Source organism: Bos grunniens, chromosome 9 (genome assembly GCF_055505025.1).
Source record: "Bos grunniens cultivar Pamir isolate PY7600 chromosome 9, Bosgru_T2T1.0, whole genome shotgun sequence".
NCBI classification, from domain to species: Eukaryota; Metazoa; Chordata; class Mammalia; order Artiodactyla; family Bovidae; genus Bos; species Bos grunniens.
This window is the reverse complement of record NC_141173.1, coordinates 66,843,045-66,868,322: the sequence shown is the minus strand read 5'-3', so window position 1 is coordinate 66,868,322 and position 25,278 is coordinate 66,843,045. Positions and strand designations below refer to the sequence as shown.

General features: G+C 37.2%; 1 protein-coding gene across 2 annotated transcripts in view; it reads left to right on the top strand.

Annotated features, from left to right (window-relative positions):
• Positions 1 to 25,278, top strand: part of THEMIS (thymocyte selection associated) — a 198,073-nt gene that overhangs the window by 74,317 nt on the left and 98,478 nt on the right. For both annotated transcript variants that reach the window (XM_086316435.1, XM_086316434.1), the window contains exon 4: positions 12,806 to 13,854. In XM_086316435.1, coding sequence (XP_086172561.1) covers positions 12,806 to 13,854 — 1,049 coding nt within the window. The remainder of the gene's footprint in view (positions 1 to 12,805; positions 13,855 to 25,278) is intronic.

Below are 25,278 nucleotides of genomic sequence, written 5' to 3'. Positions count from 1 at the left end.
GGATAGTTTGATTATTTCTAGAATTCCCAGTTGAAAACTACTTCTCAGAATTTTGAAAGCTTTGCTCCCTTATCATCTACCTTCCAGTTTTGCCTTTGAGAGATTATCCATAGTATTCAGAAACTGCACAGCAATGGACTTTGTGGTAGGTCTGTTCTTTCATTGTGAGGGAAGTTTTCAAGTTGGAAATTCAAGTGCTTCATTTCTGGGATAAATTCTCTGGTAATTGCCTTTCAACTATTTTTTCTATTTTTTCATTCTGTAACTTCTAATCTCATGTTGAAGCTCCCATACCGATGTAGAACTATTTTCTTTGTGTTTTTTGTCTTTGGTTTACCTTCAGGGAACATTTCTTAACTACATTTCCAACTGTTTTAATGAATTTTTAATCTCAGCTGTCATATTTTTAATTTCTAAGAGTTATTTCTTACATCATTTTTTAACTGTTACCATATTCTTGTTTTAAGGACGCAATATCTTATCTCACTGAGAAAATACTATTTCTTAAAGTTTTCTGCATTTCCTTGCATTTTATCTGCCTCTTCCAGTCTTTTCTTAGTTTTAGTCTGTCATTCTTTTTTTTTTCCTAGTCTGTCATTCTTGTTAAATGTTCTTTCTCAAATGCTTAGTAATTATTTGCCATTTGTTCCTATTTGCATGTGAGATAAAATTTTAATTTAATTTACAAGTGAGGTACTGTTTATATACAAGCTCTTTGCTTTGAATTTAAAGTTTAAATTTTTTTGGCGTTTTCTTTGGAGAATTCCTTAAATTCAGATCCTGTGAGTCTTTCCTCCAGGACTTGTTCAGTTTCATCTGAAAAGAATGTTCTTGATACCGCGTGGGGCTTATGAAACTATTGTAATTGAGTGGGGAAGTTGCTGAGGGTTTCACTGTTCCCTCAGAGATTGAGACTTCTCTTTTTTGATTTCAGTCCCACACTTTGCTGCTCACCTATGCTCACTTTCCAGATTCTGGGACCCTGTATTGTTTGCTGCAGTGAGAGAGGTTGGAGGGGTTGTCAGCCACCTTCCCCAAATTAGAATTGAAGATCTGGATTTAATCAGGCTTCAAACCTTCACATAATCCCCTTCTTTTGTCCTCTACCTTCTCCACCTTCAGAGGGGCCTTATGCCATCAATTCCAGAGAAGGCATTGGCACCCCACTCCAGTACTCTTGCCTAGAAAATCCCATGGGCAGAGGAGCCTGGTAGGCTGCAGTCCATGGGGTCGCTAAGAGTCAGACACGACTGAGCAACTTCACTTTCACTTTTCACTTGCATGCATTGGAAAAGGAAATGGCAACCCATTCCAGTATTCTTGCCTAGAGAATCCCAGGGATGGAGGAGCCTGGTGGGCTGTTGTCTATGGGGTCGCACAGAGTCAGACACGACTGAAGCGACTTAGCAGCAGCAGTAGCAGATTGGTTATAACTTTTCTTCCAAGGAGTAAGCGTCTTTTAATTTTTAGTAATTTTTTAAACTTTCTTAGTCAATTTCTCATGTGTTTATCTTCTCAATGCTGGAGATAGTTATTTCATTGCTATATTGTATCCAACTCTTTTTCGACCCCATGGACTGTAGCTCACCAGGCTCCTCTGTCTATGAGATTTCCCAGGCAAGAATACTGGAGTGGGTTGCCATTTCCTCCTTCAGTGGATCTTCCCAACCGGGGATTGAACCCGCATCTCCTGCATCTCCTGCATGGGCAGGCAGATTCTTTACCATTGAGCTACCAGGAAAGCCCCAATAAAGTAAATGTTTATTATTCAATAAATTAAATACTTGAACGAATGAATGAAGCAACTAAAATAATTGTTTCTGTCTATGGATATTGTACAGTACAAAGATCCTGTTTAGGTAGAAGAGGATTTTCTCACGTACCATATCCAGATTTGATTTGTTGCAATGACATATTTATGAACTTAATAGCTAAGGAGAATGAATATTCACTTCATGGCACCAAAGTTAGTGTCAGTTATATATCAGTTATATAACTATAAATGATACTAACTTTGGTGCCATGAAGTGAATATTCATTCTCCTTTTATAGTCATATAACAGGCTTCCCAGGTGACCCAGCAGTAAAGAATCTGCCTGCACTTCAGGAGCTTCAAGAAGCATGGGTTCAATCCCTGGGTGAGGAAGATCCCCTGGAAGAGGGCATGGCAACCCTCTCAAGTATTCTTGCCTGGGAAATCCCATGGATAGAGTAGTCTGGTGAGCTACAGTCCATAGGGTCGCAAAGAGTTGGACATGACTGAAGCAATTTAGTATGCACACATAGTCATTTAACAAGTTCAGTTTTTATTAGTGATGTTTTTCCTGATGTGTCCATGAAAATATTGTGACATAACATGATCTCTAAAACCCATGAATACTCTAGCCAGCTTCCATTTCACTGTCTTCCTTTAGGCAGAAATCTTACTACTAATATAAACATCAAACAGCAAGCAGAGGAAAGTACAGTTTTTACTGCATTTGTGTGTGTGTGTGTGTGTGTTTATTTATTCTTAAACTACCAATAATTATGTTTATTTATTCTTAAACTACCAATAATTAACATTTTATCAGTTAGGGTTCTCCAGAGAAACAGTATACAATTTTATATAAATCAATATTATATATTATATATAATTATATGTATATGTATAGTTATATGCTATTTAAATATTTAATTCATTTTAAGGTCTTGGCTAATGTAATTATGGGGTGGAGGGCAGTGGCTAATAAGTTCTATGTCAATCAGACAGGCTGGCACCCTGGAAACATAGGCAGAAGTTTATGCTGCATTCTTGAGGCAGAGTTTTTTCTCTGGGAAACCTTTGTTTTTCAGCTGATTGGATGAGGCTCATCCACATATTGAGAGCAACATCCTTTATTTAAAGTCAAGTGATTTGGATGACAACCACATCTACAAAATACCTTCATGACAACAGCTAGATCAGTGTTTGATTAAATAACTGGCTACAACAGGCCAGGCAAGTTGACATATCAAATGAAGAAAATATGTTAATTGTATCATTAAATATAAGAAAATGGCTCTTCACTTTTCTTAGCTTTTATGAGTTAAATGAAAATGTAAAAGACAGAGTAGTGTTACAAGATAAAGCCATATCAAATGCAAGATTTCTCAAGGGCAGTCATGATGATATTTTTCCTGCTACAAATGTTGGAGAGTGATCCAAAAGGAACTATATCTGTTTGTAAATATAAACAGAAGTAGAACCAGAGGAGGACACCCAACAAAATGGAAATTCATTGTATAGCTTCTCTTAAGTTGAAATGAAACTGAATAATTGGGAAAAAATTAAGTCACAGAATATAAAGGAAATTGAGATCAAATAGATGAATGATAAATCAAATTTTAATTTAAATGTCTATAATGAGGCAAGCTCAGAAATTATTAGCGCATCTAATAATCATTGCATAATAAAGAGTAGGCTGTGATGCAAAAATGCAACCAATTCACTGAATAAATGAGAGTTGGAGACAAAATTTATGAAAGGACTTTAGAGAAATATAAGTGTAGACTTAAAGTAAATAACAACAACAAAAAAATCAAACTTAGAAAGTGAAAATTTCCCCAAAATACATGGACTATTTAACCATAATAATATAGGAGAAACTAAAAATTGAGAAAAACTGCAGGCTAAAATTTACAAAATTTAAGATAAAAATATGTCAAAACAACCATCTTGCCTTCCAGACTTGAATAAGATTGTCTCAGTAGATTTCTAACCATGTACTGCTAATTCAGGTCTAATTGCAAAGGATGGGTCCCTGAATGCTGAGTTGAGACCAAGAGTATTCTAGAATATTAGCTGTCCAAGGATTCACATATTGTCTAATATTAGTCAAGCTTAAATATATACCTGTATTTTCTCTTTAAAGATAATTTTTAGTGCAGTCCCCCAAATTCGTACTTAGGTAAAAGAGTTGTTGCAGTGGGTAATGCAGAAAAGCATCACATTATGATTAACATTAGCCCTAACTGTAAAAGGGACTTTCCCTGAAAGAATAAGCAGAAAGACAGAATTTAATGAAATGACTCAGAAGCAGAGGGAGGAAACCAATGCTACCTTTTTTAGAGAAAATGGAATGGAAGTTTTTTTCTTAATAGCTCCCTTTGGAAAACCAGAAATGTACCCAATAATTCATGTTTACCCAGGAAGAAAATTTGGAAAGTGTTAATTGAGGTTGTGTGAATATATATTGTTTTTACTTCAGATTAATTTGAAACTGGAAAATTTGTAATAAACACTTTCAGGAATGCTTCTCATGCTCTGGGTTGGTGCCTTCTTATCTCTTTATCAGTTTTTTGTGAAGATAACTTTTTTGGGAAATTTTCTAGTTTAGCTCCCTCACTGTAACCATTTTCATTTTTGGTGATGACAGAGAGTATTACATTTTTCCAGTTATAAGTTAAAAATGCTTATTTAAAGATATGTAATACACACACACACACACACACACACACACACACACTGGAATTATATATACCAAATGTAAGCAGTGGTAGTCTAAAGCTAATAAAGATTGTAATGTGATATCTCCCCTCTTATTTTTTAAAAAATATTTTGCAACAGCATAAAACCATCTATTTTGTAAGAAAAACAGCAGAAATGTTGATTTATCTTTCTCTTGACACATACTTAGATATAATAAAATTTGTCATGAAAGTATTTCAGTTTGAAAACTTAAGTATATCATATCCAAATTCTAGGAAACTTAAAACTATATGTTATTATTTTAACTTTTGGCTATGGAGAACTTTTAAAATCCTAAAAGATGATGCTGTTAAAGTGTTGCACTCAATATGTCAGCAAATTTGGAAAACTCAGCAAGAGGCACAAGATTGAAAAAGGTCAGTTTTTATTCCAATCCCAAAGAAGGACAATGCCAAAGTATGCTCAAGCTACTGTACAATTGCACTCATTTCACATGCTACCAAGATAATGCTCAAAATCCTTCGAGTTAGGCTTCAGCAATACATGAACTGAGAATTTCCAGATGTACAAGCTGGATTTAGAAAAGGCAGAGGAACCAGAGATCAAATTGCCAACATCTGTTGGATCATAGAAAAAGCAAGGGAATTCCAGAAAAACATCTACTTCTGCTTTATTGATTATGCCAAAGCCTTTGACTGTGTAGATCACAACAAACTGTGGAAAATTCTTCAAGAGATGGGAATACCAGACCACCTTACATGCCTCCTGTGAAATCTGTATGCAGGTCAAGAAGCAACAGTTAGAACTGGGCATGGAACAACAGACTTGTTCTGAATTGGAGTACGCCAAGGCTGTATATTGTCACCCTGCTTATTTAACTTATATGCAGAGTACATCATGTGAAATGCTGGGCTGAATGAAGCACAATCTAGAATCAAGATTGCCAGGAGACATATTAATAACCTCAAATACACAGAACGTGGCAGAAATGGCAGAAAGTGAAGATGATCTAAAGAGCCTCTTGAAAGTGAAAGAGGAGAGTGAAAAAGCTGGCTTAAAACTCAACATTCAAAAAATGAAGATCATGGCATCTGGTCCCATCCCTTCATGGTGAGGTGCTTGGATGGCATCGTTGACACAATGGACATGAATTTGAGCAAACTCCAGGAAATAGTAAAGGACAGAGAAGCTTGTTGTGTTGCAGTCCATGGGGTCACAAAGAGTTGGACTCAACTTAGTGACTGAACAACAGTGGAGAACTTAAAACATGCAAGAGTAAAGAGAATATTATAAACAATAACAAGGATTTTGTTTTAATGTATTATCTAACAAAATGGTAAAATATATAAAATTTGAAGTTGATGCAACAGCAATTAGATGGAGTGAGTTGTCAGTAAAGTGACTATCTGTGGGCTTCATGGCACTTAGTAGAGATAGACAAATGATCAATTTCAGCTTCTCTTCCAAACGTACTGTCAAATTAATCTGCCAGAATTCTATTTAATTTGGTCATTATTAACCTCAAATATTCCAGGGACAGATCCATCTTCAGACATAGTCTTACTTTCAACAGGTCTCTTCTCCAAACTCCCTGCTCTCATTTAAAATCCTGAGACTGGATTACATGTTGATCACTGACCATATCCTTTTAGTCTGCTTCCTTATCTATAATTGTGGTTTTCTTAGGGTGTTCCTTCTCCTATCCTCTCTTGGCTTGTAATTTCTCCCCATCCTTAAAGACTGATGTTGTGGCCACATCTTTTCTAATATCTATCTTTGGCCCCATCCAAAAAAACTAGATGTGTTATTCCACTCTTTTTCTGTCTACTGTAGTTTTAATTGAGCCTTTTACATGATTCCATGTTCTTTCTTCCTCAGCATATCAGCTTTACTTCAAAAATATTTTTAGTCATTACCTTAGAGTTTGAAATGTGCACGTATAATTTAAGTCTACTTTCAACTAACACTATACCATTTCATGACAAGTGCAGGTAACGTATAACAGAGTATGCCCACTTACTCTTTCCTGTCTCTTTATACAGTGCTGTCATTTATTTCATTATCAATGTGCTGTAATCATCCAATATGTTGTTGCAGTTTTTATTTTGAACAAACTGTTATCTGTTCTATCAATTAAAAATAAGAAAAATAAAACATTTTACTTTGCTTTCATTTATTTCTTCTCTAATATTCTTCTTTCTTCATGTAGATCTGAGTTTATGACATGTAATTTTCTTTTTTTAAATTTAAATTTATTTTATTTAATTGGAGGCTAATTACTTTACAATATTGTATTGGTTTTGCTGTACATCAACATGAATCCGCCACGGGTGTACAAGTGCTCCCCATCCTGAACCTCCCTCCCACCTCCCTCCCTGTACCATCCCTCTGGGTCATCCCATTGCACCAGCCCCAAGCATCCTGTATTCTGCATGGAACCTGGACTGGCGATTCGTTTCTTATATGATATTATACATGTTTCAATGCCATTCTCCCTAATCATCCCCACCTTTCCCTCTCCCACAGAGTCCAAAAACTGTTCTATACATCTGTGTCTCTTTTGCTGTCTCGCATACAGGGTTATCATTACCATCTTTCTAAATTACATATACATGCGTTAGTATACTGTATTGGTGTTTTTCTTTCTGGCTTACTTCGCTCTGTATAATAGGCTCCAGTTTCATCCACCTCATTAGAACTGATTCAAATGTATTCTTTTTAATGGCTGAGTAATCCTGCATTGTGTATATGTACCACAGCTTTCTTATCCATTCATCTGCTGATGGACATCTAGGTTGCTTCCATGTCCTGGATATTATAAACAGTGCTGTGATGAACATTGGGGTACACATGTCTCTTTCCCTTCTGGTTTCCTCGGTGTGTATGCCCAGCAGTGGGATTGCTGGGTCATAAGGAAGTTCTATTTTCATTTTTTTGAGGAATCTCCACACTGTTCTCCATAGTGGCTGTACTAGTTTGCATTCCCAGCAACAGTGTAAGAGGGTTCCCTTTTCTCCACACCCTCTCCAGTATTTACTGCTTGTAACAAAATAGAAAGCCCAGAGACAAATCCACACACCTATGGACACCTTATCTTTGATAAAGGAGGCAAGAATATACAATGGAAGAAAGACAATCTCTTTAACAAGTGGTGCTGGGAAAATTGGTCAACCACTTGTAAAAGAATGAAACTAGAACACTTCCTAACACCATACACCAAAATAAACTCAAAATGGATTAAAGATCTAAATGTAAGACCAGAAACTATAAAACTTCTAGAGGAGAACATAGGCAAAACACTCTCCGACATACATCACAGCAGGATCCTCTATGACCCACCTCCCAGAATATTGGAAATAAAAGCAAAAATAAACAAATGGGACCTAGTTAAAGTTAAAAGCTTCTGCACCACAAAGGAAACTATAAGCAAGGTGAAAAGACAGCCTTCAGAATGGGAGAAAATAATAGCAAATGAAGCAACTGACAAAGAACTAATCTCAAAAATATACAAGCAACTTCTGCAGCTCAATTCCAGAAAAATAAATGACCCAATCAAAAAATGGGCCAAAGAACTAAATAGACATTTCTCCAAAGAAGACATACAGATGGCTAACAAACACATGAAAAGATTCTCAACATCTCTCATTATCAGAGAAATGCAAATCAAAACCACAATGAGGTACCATTTCACGCCAGTCAGAATGGCTTCGATCCGAAAGTCTACAAGTAATTTTCTTTTCTCTGAAGAACTTCTTTTATGTTCCTTGCAAGTCAAGTCTACTGTTGACATAGTTTATCATTTTTGTTTGTCTGAGAAAGTCTTTATCTCTCCTTCACTTTTGTAGGGAAGGTAAAATTTCACCTTTACCCTCTTAGAGTTTTTTGGCTGGAGCTGAGGATTAAACTGATCTTAGATTAACAGGAGAAAAACATACAAATTTGCATAAGTTTGACATGGGAGTCCTCATAAGAAAATGAAGACCCAAAGAAATGGTGAAACCTGCAGCTTTTAAATTGGGTTGAACAACTGAGACTTCTGTGGGAAAGTATACTATAAGGAGAGGCTAAAGGAAGATAAAAATTCTTTTGACGAGGTCTGTTTATCCAGGATTATCTTGGCTTTGACTCCCTGTTAAAATGTTTTCTTTCTTCTGGTATGGAGGACAATTTTAGCATGGAGTTTTTAATCTCCTGTTTTCAGGAAGAAAGGGGAGATTAGCATGTTCTTGAATCTGCTACTTTTAAAGTACATTTAGCTCAAAATAATCCTTAAACCAAAGAGATATTTTGAGATAGCATCTTCTTCCACCTTGACTTTTGAAGGCTAATTTTTCTACATACAAAATTCTAGGTTGGTATTTTTTGCCTCTTTCAATACTTTAATATGCTGTTTACTATCTTTCTGCTTTTCTGAAGAGAAGTCCAGTGTAGTTCTTAGCTTCTTTCATCCAAAGGTCAAATGGTTTGTTTGTTTTTCCTTTTGGCTTCTTTAAGTTTTCTCTTTTCTTTGATTTTCTGTAGTTTGAATATGATATGTTTAGGTGTCAATGTTTTGTGTTTACTAACTTCATTAATTTTGGAAAATTCCCAGCCATTATAATGTCATGATTGTGCCTTTTCTCTCCTTTTTTCCTTCTGGCATTCCTCTGATGTGTGTATTACACCTTTGGAATTGTCCTACTGGTCTTTGAAATTCTCAGTTGTTTTTTTCATTCTTTTTCTTTTCAGTTTGGGAAGTTTTTATTGAGATCTTCAGACTCACTGATTCTTTCCTTAGCCATATATAGTTTATTAATGAACACATCAAAGGTATTCTTTAATTCTTTTCCCGTGTTTTTAATTTCTAGCATTTCTTTGTGGTTATTTCCAAGAGTTTCCATCTCTTTGCTTACATTAGCTGTCTTTTCTTATATTTTCTTCCATTAGAGCCCTTAGTATAGTAATTATATTTAAATTGCCCCATCTGATAATTCCAAAATCTCTTCCATATCTGAGTCTAGTACTGATGCTTCGTATTGTGTATGCAGGCTGTTGTTTGCCTTTTAACGTACCTTGGAATTTTTTGTTGAAAGCTAAGCATGATGTATAGGATAAAAGAAATTGAGGTAATAGGTCCTTAGTGTGAGCTTTTAAAATAGGAATTAGGCTGTGTTTGTTGGTTACTGTACCTGTAGGAGTCAGAAACTAACATTTTATGTAGTGTTCTAGCTTATTATTTCCCCTGTTGTCTTTCTCGAGACCCCTACTTAAATAGGGTCATAAATGCCATTCTTTCCATTGTAATCTTCTGCTGTTATATATGTCTCCTTGATATGGTTGGTCAAGTGCAGGGGAGCGGAAGCATTCTATAATCCTGTAATTAAGTCTAAGTCTTTTACTGATCTTGTTTCTCAGCTTTTTTCCTCACATCTCTTTAGTGAGATAGAATGGTCATTGGGGACTGGAGTTTGGTAATTCCCTTCTCACATCAGTTAGACTCTGTAAAACCCAAGCTGGCTGGGCTGTAGCAAAATAGATGTTCTTAGCTCAGGCTTGTTTTTTAAGAAGTGAATCATCTGGATGTATTTCAAAATGGTTACTTTTCTCCTCACCCTGCCTAAAGCATGAGAGGAGTTTTCTAAGAAGAATGAGCAACAGATAGATTAGGTTTGGGTTGGGAAGATCAGAATTTCAGTTTAAACGTGTTAATTTTGAGACATCTTTTAGACATCCAAGTGGAGAGCTTAAGTAGATATTTGGAGTGCAGGAGAATTATTTGGCTAGAGATACACATTGGAGAATCATCAGCATACAGATGAGACTTAAAGACAGATGTGAGACTGTGTAAGATCATGTGGGTGTGAGTGTGGACAAAGAAAGGAGCAGAACCAAGAAACATTAAAAGGTATGTGTGTGGGTGGGGGGGAGTGGGTGGTGTGTACCGGAGAAGGAACCAGCAAAAAAGTTGAGAAGAATTATAAGAAGGAAATAAGTGAGAAAATTATATAGCAAAGAGTCAAATCTACTCTGTCAAATGCTGCTGGTATTACAAGTAGGATCAGATAAGCTAGCATATCTTCAGTGGATTTGGTACAGAAGCATTGAATATAGGTCAGGAATTGGATACATAAAAATTGAACAGAAGTTAGGTAGCCTGGCCCATAGGCTTTCTCTGGCAATAAAATCATCCTAAAGTAAGACTCTGATGCTGGGAGGGATTGGGGGCAGGAGAAAAAGGGGAAGACAGAGGATGAGAAGGCTGGATGGCATCACCAACTTGATGGACATAAGTTTGAGTGAACTCTGGGAGTTGGTGATGGACAGGGAGGCCTGGCGTGCTGTGATTCATGGGGTCGCAAAGAGTCGGGCACAACTGAGCGACTGAACTGAAGTGAACTGAAAGTATTAAGACAGTTCTTTCCCCACCGTACTCATTGTGCCCAAATGCAGATTGTGATCTAGCTTGTATTATGGTCTTTATGTTCAATTTAGAATCCTCAGAAACTCCTTAGTGGCATCTATTCTACCAGTGTCAAGCTGTGCCCTCAACTTGAGAAATGACGTGAGTCTATGAACCCATCTAGTATAATTCTTAAACAGTGTTCATTTCGATTGAAATAAGTGTGATTTTAAAGTTTCTAAAATTACCTTGGGTTTCAGGGAAACCTATGGCAACAATTTCAAAAGTTTGAGTTTACCAAATTTTATAAAATGAACTGATAAACCTTTTCTTTTTTTTTAACATTTCTCCCCTTTTCTTTTTTAATGGAAAATCTTTGCAGTTTTTACTGACCTTAAACTTATAGACAACCATTGATTCTTTTTCTTTTTTATGTTGAAGAAAATAAAATAATACAATGTCATACTGTGTGTTTTTAGGAATTCTCTTATGCAGCGTGTACAAGTAATATGACACAAATTAGTTTTCAGATGATGTATAAACAGTAATACAAAACATATTAATATAGGTAATGTTTTATAAGAGAAAAATTCTGTCTTCCAAATATTCCAAATTATGCAATTACAAAAGCATACAGGGAAAAAGAATATTGACAGAAGGGTGGCTAGATATACTGGAAAACAATGGTAGATCATAGAAAGGCTACAAAACACTTTTGGGAAATTTTCAAGAAAATACAAACCATTATAAAATCCTTTTAATATTAATGTAAAACTTTATTTTTTTGATGCAAGACCATCCGTAAGGATACTGTGTGGAACAGTATATGGAGAGCAGATGATTTCAGGGCAATATTTTAAGTCTTTCTGTAGTCTCAAAGAAAGACTTCTGAGACAGTGGGCTCTTGGGAAAAATAAAGAGATTCATTATTCCCAGTGACACATTGGCAGAGAATACACTGGTAAGCACTCTGCCAGCAAACCTAGAATTCCTGAGTGGTCTTTTGACTGTAACTTTCTGTACTACTCCTTATCTATCTAGGTGTTAAGGTAGCAACAGCAAAGAAAGGAATAGTTTTCACGTTGGAAAAAGAGTGCCTTTTGGTATCCATTTCCACATATTAATTAATCCTGAGTACTTTATATCCCATGATTTTGCAAAACAGTTATACCCCCATAGGATAGAATTTTGTATATAGAATGTATGTCTTGAGACTTATGCAGGAAGAATCTTACGTAAAATACCCAAACTTTCCTCTAAGATGATTTTACATATGCTATCTGGACCACAAAAACATGACCTAAAATGATATAATAAATTTTCTGGAAAAACACACATACGTTTAAACACATGTACATACATTCATGTATGTTATGTATGATAAAATTACAAAAAAAAACACAAAACCCAATGGAATAGTTAACACCAAAATCAGAGGAATGACTACTCTTCGGTTAAAGTGAGGATATGATTTTGGTGACTTTTGTAGGGCTCCAAGATACTAGTTAATGTCCATTTCTAAAACTAGGCAGATTTATGGATGTTGGTTTTATTTACAGTCTATTTCATTTTTAAATATAAAAAAGGGAAAGTCATGTATAAGCAATGTTATATCATAAGCATCTGAGATTTTCTAATAAATTTATTTGTGTTACCTGGACTGAGTTTTTTAACTTTCTTTGAAGTGAAGTCACTCATTTGTATCCAACTCTTTGTGACCTTATGGACTGAAGTCTGCCAGGCTCCTCCATCCATGGGATTTTTCAGGCAAGAGTACTGGAGTGGGTTGCCATTTCCCTAGAATATTTATTTCATTAGAGTACAGTTGCTTTACAAGGGTGTGTTAATTTCTGCTGTACAGCAAAGTGAATCAGCCACATATATACATATTTCCCCTCTTCCTTGGATTTCCTGGAGTGATTTTAATACTATTCCAGAGCAACATTTTGATGCAAAAAATGTCTTTTCTTTTTCAGTCCGAAAGGATATAGTCCGTATCCTCCCCAGTTTAGATGTTGAAGTCAAAGACATTACCGACAGCTATGATGCCAACTGGTTTCTTCAGGTGTTATCTACACAAGATCTTTATGAAATGGCCAATAAACAGTTCCCCATAGTAGCTGAAGTCATAGAAGCACCCCAAGGAAACCAGCTACCCATAAGCATTTTACAGCCTGGGAAAACCATTGTGATCCACAAAAAGTGCCAGGCATCAAAGATCTTGGCTTCAGAAATTAGAAGCAATTCCTCTAAAAGACACTTCTTGATCCCCACCAGCTATAAAGGCAAATTCAAGCGGCGACCTCGAGAGTTCCCGACCGCCTATGACCTTGAGATAGCAAAGAGTGAAAAGGAGCCTCTGCACGTGGTGGCTACCAAAGCCTTTCATTCCCCCTTTGAGGAGCTGTCATCTGTCTCTGTCGGGGATGAGTTTCTAGTGCATCACTCACAGACAACTGAAGTCCTCTGTGAAGGAATTAAAAAAGTGATGGATGGTCTGGCTTGTGAGAAAATCCTCACAAATTCCCGTGAGGTAGCACTGCTCCCTTTGTGCATGGATGGAGGCTTTGTAGAGGTGATCCACGACAAGAAACTCTACCAGATTTCCGAGCTTTGCTCACAGTTTCGCCTGCCCTTCAATGTGAAGGTGTCTGTGAGAGATCTTTTTATTGAAAAAGACATTTTGGCTGCTATACCAGGACTACAGTTGGAGGAATCTATCACTAACTCTTATCTCCTCATAAGTGACTTTGCCAACCCCAAGAAATGCTGGGAAATTCCTGTTGGCCGCGTGAATATGACTGTTCAGTTAGTTAATAATTTTTCTGGGGATACAGGATCATTTCTAGTCAGTACTCTGGTCGAAGAGATCACTGAAGAACAGTATTACCTGATACGGAGATATGAAAAGTCCTTCTTGCACCCTCCACCTCGCCCTCCGAAACATCCCTCAGTGGAAAAAATAGAGTTAACTCCGCTAAGCCTAGCAAAACAAAAGACAGTGAATCTGCCCAAGTCTCCCAAGGTAAGGCTATGATTTTGCAGTTTTTCCTCTTGAGCGTTTTCCTGGAGGCAGTTTATTTCAAGTCTTTTCTGAATCTGGTTTTTGCTTACTTCTCTTCCTTTCATGCCATATTTGAAATGAGCCTTTCTGATGCACAGTAATGATTGAACATCAACAGAGCATAAGCTGTTACAGCATTTTGTATTTTGATGCTTCACCAGTAGATGTGACAAGAAGTTTAAGAATTAAAAATAGCAGGGATGGCACTTGATTATGATGACCCAAATTGCTGTTTCAATGGGTTTTGTTAATTAGGAATGGTTTATAAGGTGCTTCAGAAGCAAATCTCTTTTATTTTGGAAGAGCTGTTCATTTTTTTCTAGGTGGAGTTGTTTTAATATTACATCCAGGAAATGAGCACACAATAAACCCCCTTCTTCTGGGGTGGGGTACTAGTAGCATGCGTCTATGACACATGTCTTCATTTTGTTTTATGTGCAGAAAGATGCAAAAGTGTCTTGGCAGAACTGTGTGAGAATATGGGCATCTGCCCACATTCAGCCTGTCTGAGAATTGTCATCTTTAACAGTTCTTTTGAAAAACAAAATAAAACTGCAGACAGTATGAGATCATTATAGAATTAACAACTCCATAACCACTCTAAAGATTTGGGAGGGGAGGGGTTTCAGCTTTATTTTCTCTGAAAGTTTTTGCCTCTTGGAAACCACCTGCTGAGTGCCTGGAAATCACTTACCCCTACACCAGGGAGCTCAGGTCCTTCATCTGGCCAGCAGTAGTTAGTTCTCTGGTGTGCAGAGAGAGTGCATTCTGGCCTGGCAGATGTTGAGCTGGCAGCTTGGGGAAACAAAGCAATTAGTAAAACAAAGAGAGATGCTGTGTTTATTCTCTATACTCAGGAATGATAGCAGCCTCAGGCTTCAAGGATGTGGGTATGGAAATACTTTTACTTCTACATTTCAAAGATTGCATTCTGATTGTTTGCTGGGGAAATCCAATAAAGATCTTCAAACTCATCTTCGGGAAAAGATAAAACCAGCAGAAGTTTCCTTTCCAGAAAATCAATTTTGAAGGAGTCATTTTGAAATTAAACTGTTTCCAAATAATGTTGATTAACAGGCTGCTAAACATGGAGGGTGTCTGGCTTCTCCTGTTTAATATATTTTTATTACTGAATCAAATGTGAGAGATGGAATGCTGTTCTCATTTTTAGCGGGAAGCAGAAGAAAGTCCCATCTACCACCACCCTCTCACCCTCTATGCCTATGCCTATATCTGTGCCTAAGCCTCCAGAACTGTCGAATACACTACATTGGAAAGCAAAAGAGACTTGGCACATGTTCTTAAAATTAAGGACATTGAGATGAGATTATCCTGGATCATTCAGGTGGGTCCAAGTTAATCACAAGAGTCCTTAAAATACCTTTTTCACTTGAGGTCAGGGTCAGAGAGAGATGTGACTACAGAAGAACTTTGGAGAGGTGGAGCATTTCTGCCTTGGTAGATGGAGGCAGGAATCATTGAGGCAAGGAATGCGGATGGTCTCTAGAAGCTAGAAAGACAAGAGAGCTTTCTTCCCTAGAGCTTCCAAAAAGTTTCGTAACTGGTTAAAGTAAATAGGGGTTTCCCTGAGTTCTGTGAGCCACTCTAGCAAAGTAATAAACCCAAGGATGGGATTCTGGGGACCTCTGATTTGTAACCGTCAGACAGAAGCTATCAATAACCTGGGGACCTACTACTTGCAACTGGCATCTCAAATGGGCAGCAGTCCTATGGGACTGAGCCTTTAAACTGTGTTGTTTTGCTGGCAAAATGGTTTATCCCTTCCTTTTTCCTTTTAATGAACATATGAATTCATGTATCTTTGGAGAACTTAAGGGTACACTAGGATTCAGGGGTGATTAGAGATAGGATGTAGAACACAGCCAGAGCGGGCCTCCGTTTTCATCAAACATTGGGCATGACTTGTGACAGTTCCTGCATCTCATAGTTTCATCACTAGAGAAGAATGTAATTTCTTTGTTTGGTTCCAATTTTTAAAAGAAGGAGGAGTTTGGATCACATGCCCATCTCCTGTTTCAATCAACTCATTGGTCATCCCAACTACAGCCAGGATTGGTGGGGAAGGGAATGACAACTAGTTGTCTCAAATAATAGAAATATGGGAGCAGTATGTGAAGGTCCAGAGATATAAAAGAGTAGGTGCCTATTACAAGTAGGAGGGAAAAGACCAAAAATCCCTAAACTACTAAGAAAGCATTTGTAGAAAAAAATAAATTAAAAAAAATTTAAATGCCCTTTGAAAGAATGTCAAATGAAAATGATCTATATGCTTTATTAGGAAAGAAACATAAAGCCATAATGTTGTGTCTAGGTTACTGCTTAGAAAACCTTCCAGTCCTCCTCCTATGTTTCTTAAAGGATATGATATAGGATACTGATGAACAGTCAGATAAAGGTCTGGAAGGGTCAGGAATTTCTGGGGTGTACAGTACTATCCTTCTGGTGTGTGGATGTGTCCACTAAACTGAAAGTTCTCTGAACTCTGTACCTTTGGGAATTTTATGGACTTTTCCTCTTGTAAGCATGAACAATTACTAACTCCTCTTCCAGTCCCCCTCCTCTAGAGAATGGGGGTTAGGCCTGAAAATTCCAAGCTTCTAATTATGGCTTGGTGTTTCTGGTGACAAGCCCCCATTCAAGAGCCATCTGAGAATCTACCCAGAGTCACCTTATTAGAACAAAAGGCACCCCTATTGATAACTTATGGTGAAGGATATGAAATTCGTGACCTCCAAAGAAGAAAATTTAGCTTTGGGACCAGGGACCAAGCTTGATCATTCAGGCTCTTGTGTGGCAGAAGTTTATTACAGTGAAAAAGGACAGAGAACACTTCTGCCATAGACATCAGAAGGGGAACAGAGAGTGCCCTCTCGCTTCCCACAAGATAGATCTTAAATTAACAAGATTAGAACTAACAATAGAAAGGTCTTACCAGACCCACTCCTACAAGGTAACAAGATTAGTCAGAAGGTTCTTGTAAGGAGGAGAAACAATATACATTGTTATTATATAATCATTAGAAGTGAAGTGAAAGTCACTCAGTCATGTCCAACTCTTTGCAACTTCATGGAAGTCTCCAGGACAGAATACTACAGTGTGTAGCCATTCCCTTCTCCAGGAGATCTTCCCAACCCAGGGATCAACCCAGGTCTCCTGCATTGCAGGCAGATTCTTTACCAGCTGAGACACAAGGTAAGCTCATTAATACAGAGCATTCTGAAAGAGATGGGAATACCAGACCACCTGATCTGCCTCTTGAGAAACCTATATGCAGGTCAGGAAGCAACAGTTAGAACTGGACATGGAACAACAGACTGGTTCCAAATAGGAAAAGGAGTATGTCAAGGTTGTATATTGTTACCCTGCTTATTTAACGTCTATGCAGAGTACATCATGAGAAACGCTGGGCTGGAAGAAGCACAAGCTGGAATCAAGATTGCCAGGAGAAATATCAATAACCTCAGATATGCAGATGACACCACCCTTATGCCAGAAAGCGAAGAGGAACTAAAAAGCCTCTTGATGAAAGTGAAAGAGGAGAGTGAAAAAGTTGGCTTAAAGCTCAACATTCAGAAAATGAAGATCATGGCATCTGGTCCCATCACTTCATGGGAAATAGATGTGGAAACAGTGGAAATAGTGTCAGACTTTATTTTTTGGGGCTCCAAAATCACTGCAGATGGTGATTGCAGCCATGAAATTAAAAGATGCTTACTCCTTGGAAGGAAAGTTATGACCAACCTAGATAGCATATTCAAAAGCAGAGACATTACTTTGCCAACAAAGGTCCATCTAGTCAAGGCTATGGTTTTTCCTGTGGTCATGTATGGATGTGAGAGTTGGACTGTGAAGAAGGCTGAGCGCCAAAGAATTGATGCTTTTGAACTGTGGTGTTGGAGAAGACTCTTGAGAGTCCCTTGGACTGCAAGGAGATCCAACCAGTCCATTCTGAAGGAGATCAGCCCTGGGATTTCTTTGGAAGGACTGATGCTAAAGCTGAAACTCCAGTACTTTGGCCACCTCATGCGAAGAGTTGACTCATTGGAAAAGACTCTGATGCTGGGAGGGATTGGGGGCAGGAGGAGAAGGGGACGACAGAGGATAAGATGGCTGGATGGTATCACCAACTCGATGGACATGAGTTTGAGTAAACTCCTGGAGTTGGTGATGGACAGGGAAGCCTGGTGTGCTGTGATTCACGGGGTCGCAAAGAGTTGGACATGACTGAGCAACTGAACTGAACTGAATGGGCTTAAAGAAAATAATGTCTTATGTGACTAAGACAAACCAATGTAGAAAAAAAAAAGTTTTTTCTTTTCTCCTCCTTGAGAGACCCTCCTTTCTACTCCTCGAGGGTCTCAGACTCATTCCTCCTTGAGGGCCTGGGACTCTCTATCAACCTACCTAAAAATTAACTCTCTCACTATCACACAGAAAATTCCAGGGGATTTAGAAACCCTGTGTTAGGAGCTGGGATCAAAGACCAAATCTTAGAAAATTAGATGTTCCTAGTATCTTTTCCCCTAGGAATTTACAAGGACTTCAGGAGCTCTGTGCCAAGAACTAGGGACAGAGATCAGTGCATGTATTTTCTTTTATCACCAGCTGCTAAACTAAAACAAATGATATCTTCGATTAAATTCATACATGTAGGATTCCAGATCAAATTAATAATTCCTAACTGTTTATTTGGGGCTTCCCTGGTGGCTTAGAGGGTAAAGCGTCTGCCTGCAATGCAGGAGACCCAGGTTCAATCCCTGGGTCGGGAAGATCCCCTGGAGAAGGCAATGGCAACCCACTCCAGTACTCTTGCCTGGAAAATCCCATGGATGGAGGAGCCTCGTAGGCTACAGTCCACAGGGTCACAAAGAGTCGGACACGACTGAGGGACATTTTCAGACCCCACATCGACTCTGTGTCTAGTTCTGAGTCAACTTCTAAACAATGTTGATTAACTGAACTTTGTTAAGATGTTAAGAGTTATTTGTTAAGATGTTAAAAGGTCCACGAGTCATTTTGTTCTGTGAATGATTAGGGAAACTGAGTGATAGTCTAAACTTGAATGACTTAGTGCTAGATGATGTTAGTTATTTTATATTTGAAAGAGCTGTTTTGTAGCAACAGTGCATTCTTATTTTCCATTGTGACATTGGTTGAGAGTGAAAGGAAGGACATTTTTGGTGTAATACATTGGAACTTATTTCTTGGCCCTGAAAAGGGTTCAGCAGAAGCTAGGAAACCCTAGGTCAGTGGTGTTATCAAGAGATACCTGCTTGATGGAAAGTTTATCAGAATTGAGAGTCTATAATTCTTCATGATTAGTTTCATCATTTCTGGTGTGGTCAATAAAGAGCTATATTTTCTCTGAAATCAGTTTAAAATGCCAGAGTATGCTCTAATTTACCTGTTTTCAGATCTACTGACTGCCTCATATTCAACATTTTTTCTCACCATGAAGATAGGACTTTATTCAGTATTTTTGGAATTCAAACAGAAACTCTGTCAGTTTCTTCATAATGTACTTGAAAAATCTTGCAACCAACCATTTTTTATCACAATGTCATCCTTTCAAATATTTCTTTCATATTTCTTCTGATATCTGCATTAAAGCTCTTCTATGTATGCTTTTGAAGGGATTGAATAAGATTTAAAAAAAAAAAAATTTGTAGGCAGAAAGCAGCCATTGAAAGGAAGCCTCGAAGATTTTGGATTGTATGCGGAATAGTGTCTTAAATTCAGATAATAATTTGTAAGGGTTATTTGGAGCTTAACTACTCAAACTGACTTGACTCATGAAAATACCATATTAAGGGAAGAATATCAGATCCTTCATTGTATAGTTTACTTTTGCCTTCCCTTGGTCCTTAGCTTTACAAGATCATTTCTTGTACTGTTAATAATAGAATAGTTGTATAGGCTGTCTTGGAGAAGGCTCTGGCGACCCACTCCAGTACTCTTGCCTGGAAACTCCCATGGACGGAGGAGCCTGGTAGGCTGCAGTCCATGGGGTCGCTAAGAGTCGGACACGACTGAGCGACTTCCCTTTCACTTTTCACTTTCATGCATTGGGGAAGGAAATGGCAACCCACTCCAGTGTTCTTGCCTGGAGAATCCCAGGGATGGGAGAGCCTGGTGGGCTGCCGTCTACGGGGTCGCACAGAGTCGGACACGACTGACATGACTTAGCAACTTAGCAATAGGCTGTCTAATAGAAATTAAATATACACAGTGTTAATCAGATTCACTTGTGATAGGTATCAATTGTCAGTTATGAACTCCACACTTCACCTAAGAAGTTTAGAAATTAAGACTCTCTTAGGATAGGTTATAAGAGCTAGAATATTATAGAATTGTTTCCCAAAGTGAGATTGTCAACTGTTCTCTAATACCTAACTAAGAAAGCACTCAACTGTAGTAGAAATTTGAGAATTGTGGTTTGGGTGTAAGCTGGGCAGATGAGTTGGGGGATGGATTTCAATAGAGATGACAGCACATCTCCAGGCCCATGAAGTTACACTGGAAGATTCTGTTGTTGTTTTTTAAATGTGATAGTTCAGTGTTTGGAAGAATAAGGTTTGGAGTCTGGGAAAAAAAAAAGGGGGGGATAAGAATGCACCAAGCAACCTTTCAAATTTCCTCTTAGGTTTATACCATTTAAAAATAGTCTTTAATATTTGTGCATTCTGATACTTAATCAGATGAAAACAATGTTATAAAATGATTAAATGTTATAAAGTGATTAAATAAATTAAGCTGGGCCTAAAATTCTGTTCTAAATAAGAGTGTTGTAGAGTAAACTCTCCTTCTCTGATGGTTAGTTTCTCTGTCAGAAGTAGTTTCAGATAGTTTGAAAGAGCATATCCTCACTGGGGTTTTTGCCTGTCCTGAATATATATGGCTATGACTTCTGAGTGCCACATAGGAGAAATGTAACTTCTATATTCTGATGAAAAAGCCTATAACCAGATAGAAAAACAAACCTTTGGTTGAAAGATGAGATATTCCACTCCTTTGGAGACTACATCTGGGACCAGAAACCTTGCATTTCACTAACTCTGTTTGGCCATTTAATGCCCAAGTGTCCACTTTGCTGCCAGAATGTCTAGATTTCTGTCGGACAAGAACACCCATAGGAGACATTAAGGCAAAGAGCAGGGGAGGCAGTTATGGCAAGGTACTATGAACTGAGCAGAAAACAAACCCTGTACCAGAATTAGAGTGAGAGCTGAAAAAGGCAGAAGGAAAGCAATCGTTTCTGGGAGTTGCAGAGAGAGAACACTTCAACAGCTGCTGCTGGGTACAGAGACTCATTTCTGATCTGGAGTGACAGAGTGGCTGAAAAGTGTTAAAGAAACCCACACTCTTAGGCTAAATCTAGATCTTTAGAGACATCCACTCATTTGTCATCTGTAGGATTTAGTCACAAAGGATGTGATTTGTTTTTGTTTTTGTTAAGCTGATGTGGTGTAAAGACATTGAGTGGATTTGTAACCAACTCTGAACTTCTAAAGACTGATGCCTTAGTGTGTCCTCTTGTTCTAACATAGAAGCTTTAAGTCTATTTTGCTGTGAATAGAGAAAATTAATGTGTCAGCCATTTTCAAAGACCCAAAGCAAGTAATGTGAAATATAGACATACTTAAGAAATTGGGGATTTAAACTGAATAACAAGGAAAATAAAGGGAATCTATGGTCTTTCTTTAAAAAGACAAATTTTAACTGTGAGATACAGTTTTAGCATATGTTAGCAGATATTTGAGCTTTTATTAGGGCCAGATAACATACAGATTAGTACATGATGGTTTTTGAGTTCCCTGCAGTTTGTAGTTTAGTAAATGGGTTTAGCCTGTAAATAGCCAACTATAGTAGGAAAAAGTGAAAAAGATGGGAAAATCAGGCAAAGAATGAATAAACGAAGTGCTGGGTTGAAAATGAGCCAAACCCAATTTCCAGCTGAAACCTTGCAGGTAGAAATCTGTGCCCAATGGGTAGCACAGAATATTTATAAGTACTTTTTGTGCTGTTGGACGTGGGAGAGTAATCAGAACTTTTAAAACTTTCCTCTAGTTATGACACATGAATACTTCTAGCCAAATAGCCAAAGAATGGTTTAAATAAATTTTAAATGAAAAGTAATTGGTTAAAGTAAGACATTAGAAAACATTGTCCAATTTTAAGGGAATTGCAAGCAAAAAATGAGCAAGCTGTAAAACTAATAGTAAAATACTATTTTTTTCTAAGGAGTTTTTGTCCAGAGAACATTATTTGCATTCCAGGATGATTGAAGTACACTCCTGCTTAGAAATACCTGAACAAACCAAAAATTTGGCCATCTTTGAGCTTTCTGCCAACTGAGAATGCTCTCACTGGGTGAATGAGAAAGAGCTGATGAGAAACACTGATTAATACTGTTCCTTGCTTCTCTCTCCCATCTGTGGAGTCAAGAAGTAAAATACCACCAAATAGGTGATCATTATATTTTCAGTGTTAGTATTAAAGTTCCACAAAAATATAAATTAAAAAATATTTATTTTTCCAGTAGATTTGCAAAACGATTAAATGAAATTTGGAATAAATTGTTTCACTTTAGATTTTTGGCATTTACAAAGGCTTTTCACTTTCTTAAATGTCAATAACCTGGATATCCCTATTTAGAAATGAGCAACCTTAGGAGAAGAATCAGCAGTTTGGAATGTTCAGTGCACAGTTTGTATAAAGGGAAGGCATTTGAATTGCCAACTTCCTATAATTTCTGTAGTGAGTTTAGTGCCTGGAATCATTGAGTTATGTGTGGGCTCACTAGATAGTTAACTGTTGCTTTTTGAGTTTGCTACATTCATTTTCTTCTAAAATTTAAAAAAATCCAAAGAGCAGGTGGAGAAATCTAGAGAGGGTAAGTTCCAAATGATTTTGCAATTTCCAAAATGGATTCATATGATTTTTTTTCATTACTGTATTTATCAGTTCTGAATTTATTTTAGAATAAAAACCTTGCCTAGAAAAAATTGATAAAGCATAAGCTATATATTTGAGCAAATACATTTTTTGCAAGTCAACCATTACTTTTAATCGCTGATGTAAGACCTACATAAATAAGGACACATGCTTTGCTTTGCAAACCAAATTTCCTGCGTAAATGTTGATAGAAAATGAGCATAAGATGGTTCTGAAAGAATGCATAAAAATAGGCTTCCCAAAAATTAGTATTTTTCTAAAAATTTATAGAGAAGGAAATGATTCATACAAATGCATTTTTAAAGGACAGACTTTCAACCAGGCTTTTGCAGCATTAATTCTTTTACATTATACTTCATCCAGACTCTAGCTTCAATATGTCATAGTCATGATCATTATGATGAAAAATACTTCTAAAAACACAAGTTGCTTTTAGCTATCTTGTAGGACACACCATTAAGATGTTTACCATGACCAATTACATAACTAATTTTAAATCTGATGAGAAGAGGAAAATATTAGGGGAAATCTTATAAAATCAGAAGGCCATTGACTAAAAATTAGCCAAATGGAGTAATTTTATATATCAAAGACCACAAGAACTATATAATAAGTCTATAGCTATTTGTTGTTATTGTTTTGTAGCTAAATCATGTCTGACTCTTTGTGACCCCATGGACTATAGCCCGCCAGGCTCCTCTGTCCTTGGGATTTCTCGGGCAAGAATACTGGAGTGAGTTGCTATTTCCTTCTCCAGGGGATCTTCCTGATCCAGGGATCAAACCCATGTCTCCTGCATTGGCAGATGGATTCCTTACCACTGAGCCAGCAGGGAAGCCCACCTATAGATATTTATGCAGATACAAAATGTAAAAGGGTTGATTGTAAAATTATGGAGTTAGACAATATATTGTGTAGGAGATAAGAATGGAATTTTAACTTGTGACATTATGCTTATTTAGCTCACTGAACTTTATATACCATTTGTCCTTAAGAGAAGTTTGTTGTTGTTTTCAAATGCTTTCCAAATATTAACTAATGTTTAAAAAGTGTGCAGTCACCAGTTATGAGATAGGATAAAACACAAAGTTTTATCCTTTGAGAAGTGTGTTCCTTTAACTGTTATCCAAGGATAGGAATTGCCCTACCACACTATTTTTCTCCTCATTGTCTCTGGTTCCAGCTTCTTCTCTGAGCTATAATCATTTCTTCTTTTTCCAGTCATGCTAGACACTTCAGCCAAATTCTCTCACATGGTTGTCAAGCATACTGTATTCAGGCGGTCTATGTTATAGACAACCTCAGTCTGTATCAATAATTTAAAAAACCTCCTGCTTACACCTCTATTGCTGGCATTATGCTAGGTGTATTTTCTCATTTAGTCCGTCACACTTTTTCATGAAATGAGTCTTGATATTTTTTGCAGGGGAGGTAATTGATACTGAGAAGTATGTAATGATTGTGGTTCCAAGTGGTATTCAGGTTGCCAAATTTTATGGTCAATCTTTACTGCTCTTATTATTTAGATACTAAGCAGTAAATGTCACAGTTCAATACCCCCTACTTTTTGGAATCTTTCTTCATTTTCTGGAAAGGCATACACTACTAGTTTTCTTATGCTGCAGGGGTCGAATTTTCTTTTGAGGTCCTTGCTGGTTCTTCCTCTGGTCTTCACATCTAAGTGTTCAAGTGCCTTGGAACTCAATTCTTACTCTCTTCTCTATCCATGCTCAGTCTTTAAGTTCCTTATGATACTCACAATTTATTTTATACATATAAAATGACTCTCAGTAAAATCACTCATATATATGGATTTATTAAAGAAAGAAACTAGAAATGATCTCCTATTTTTTTTTAATTTATTTAAATGTGCTTGGATATCAGCTTTTTTTTTTTTTTAATTTTACTGTGCTTTGCTTTAGTGAACTTTATAGATACATGTTTGTTTGTTTTTTTCCTTGTTAATTTTCTGTTTAGTTGATCTATCCATAGGTGTGAGTGGGGTATTAAAGTCTCCCACTATTATTGTGTTATTGTTAATTTCTCCTTTCATACTTGTTAGCATTTGTCTTACATACGGTGGTGCTCCCATGTTGGGTGGATATATATTTATAATTGTTATATCTTCTTCTTGGATTGATCCTTTGATCATTATGTAGTGACCTTCTTTGTCTCTTTTCACAGCCTTTGTTTTAAAGTCTAATTTATCTGATACGAGTATTGTGACTCCTGCTTTCTTTTGGTCCCTATTTGCATGGAAAATCTTTTTCCAGCCCTTCACTTTCAGGATATCAGCTTTTTAAGGAAAGTTCATTCTTTGAGAGATGCCAGCTTCTACCAATGTGTCTGGTCTGTAGCAATTATACTCTTTTCATGTACCTCTAAAAGACATCAAAGGACAAGAAAGTG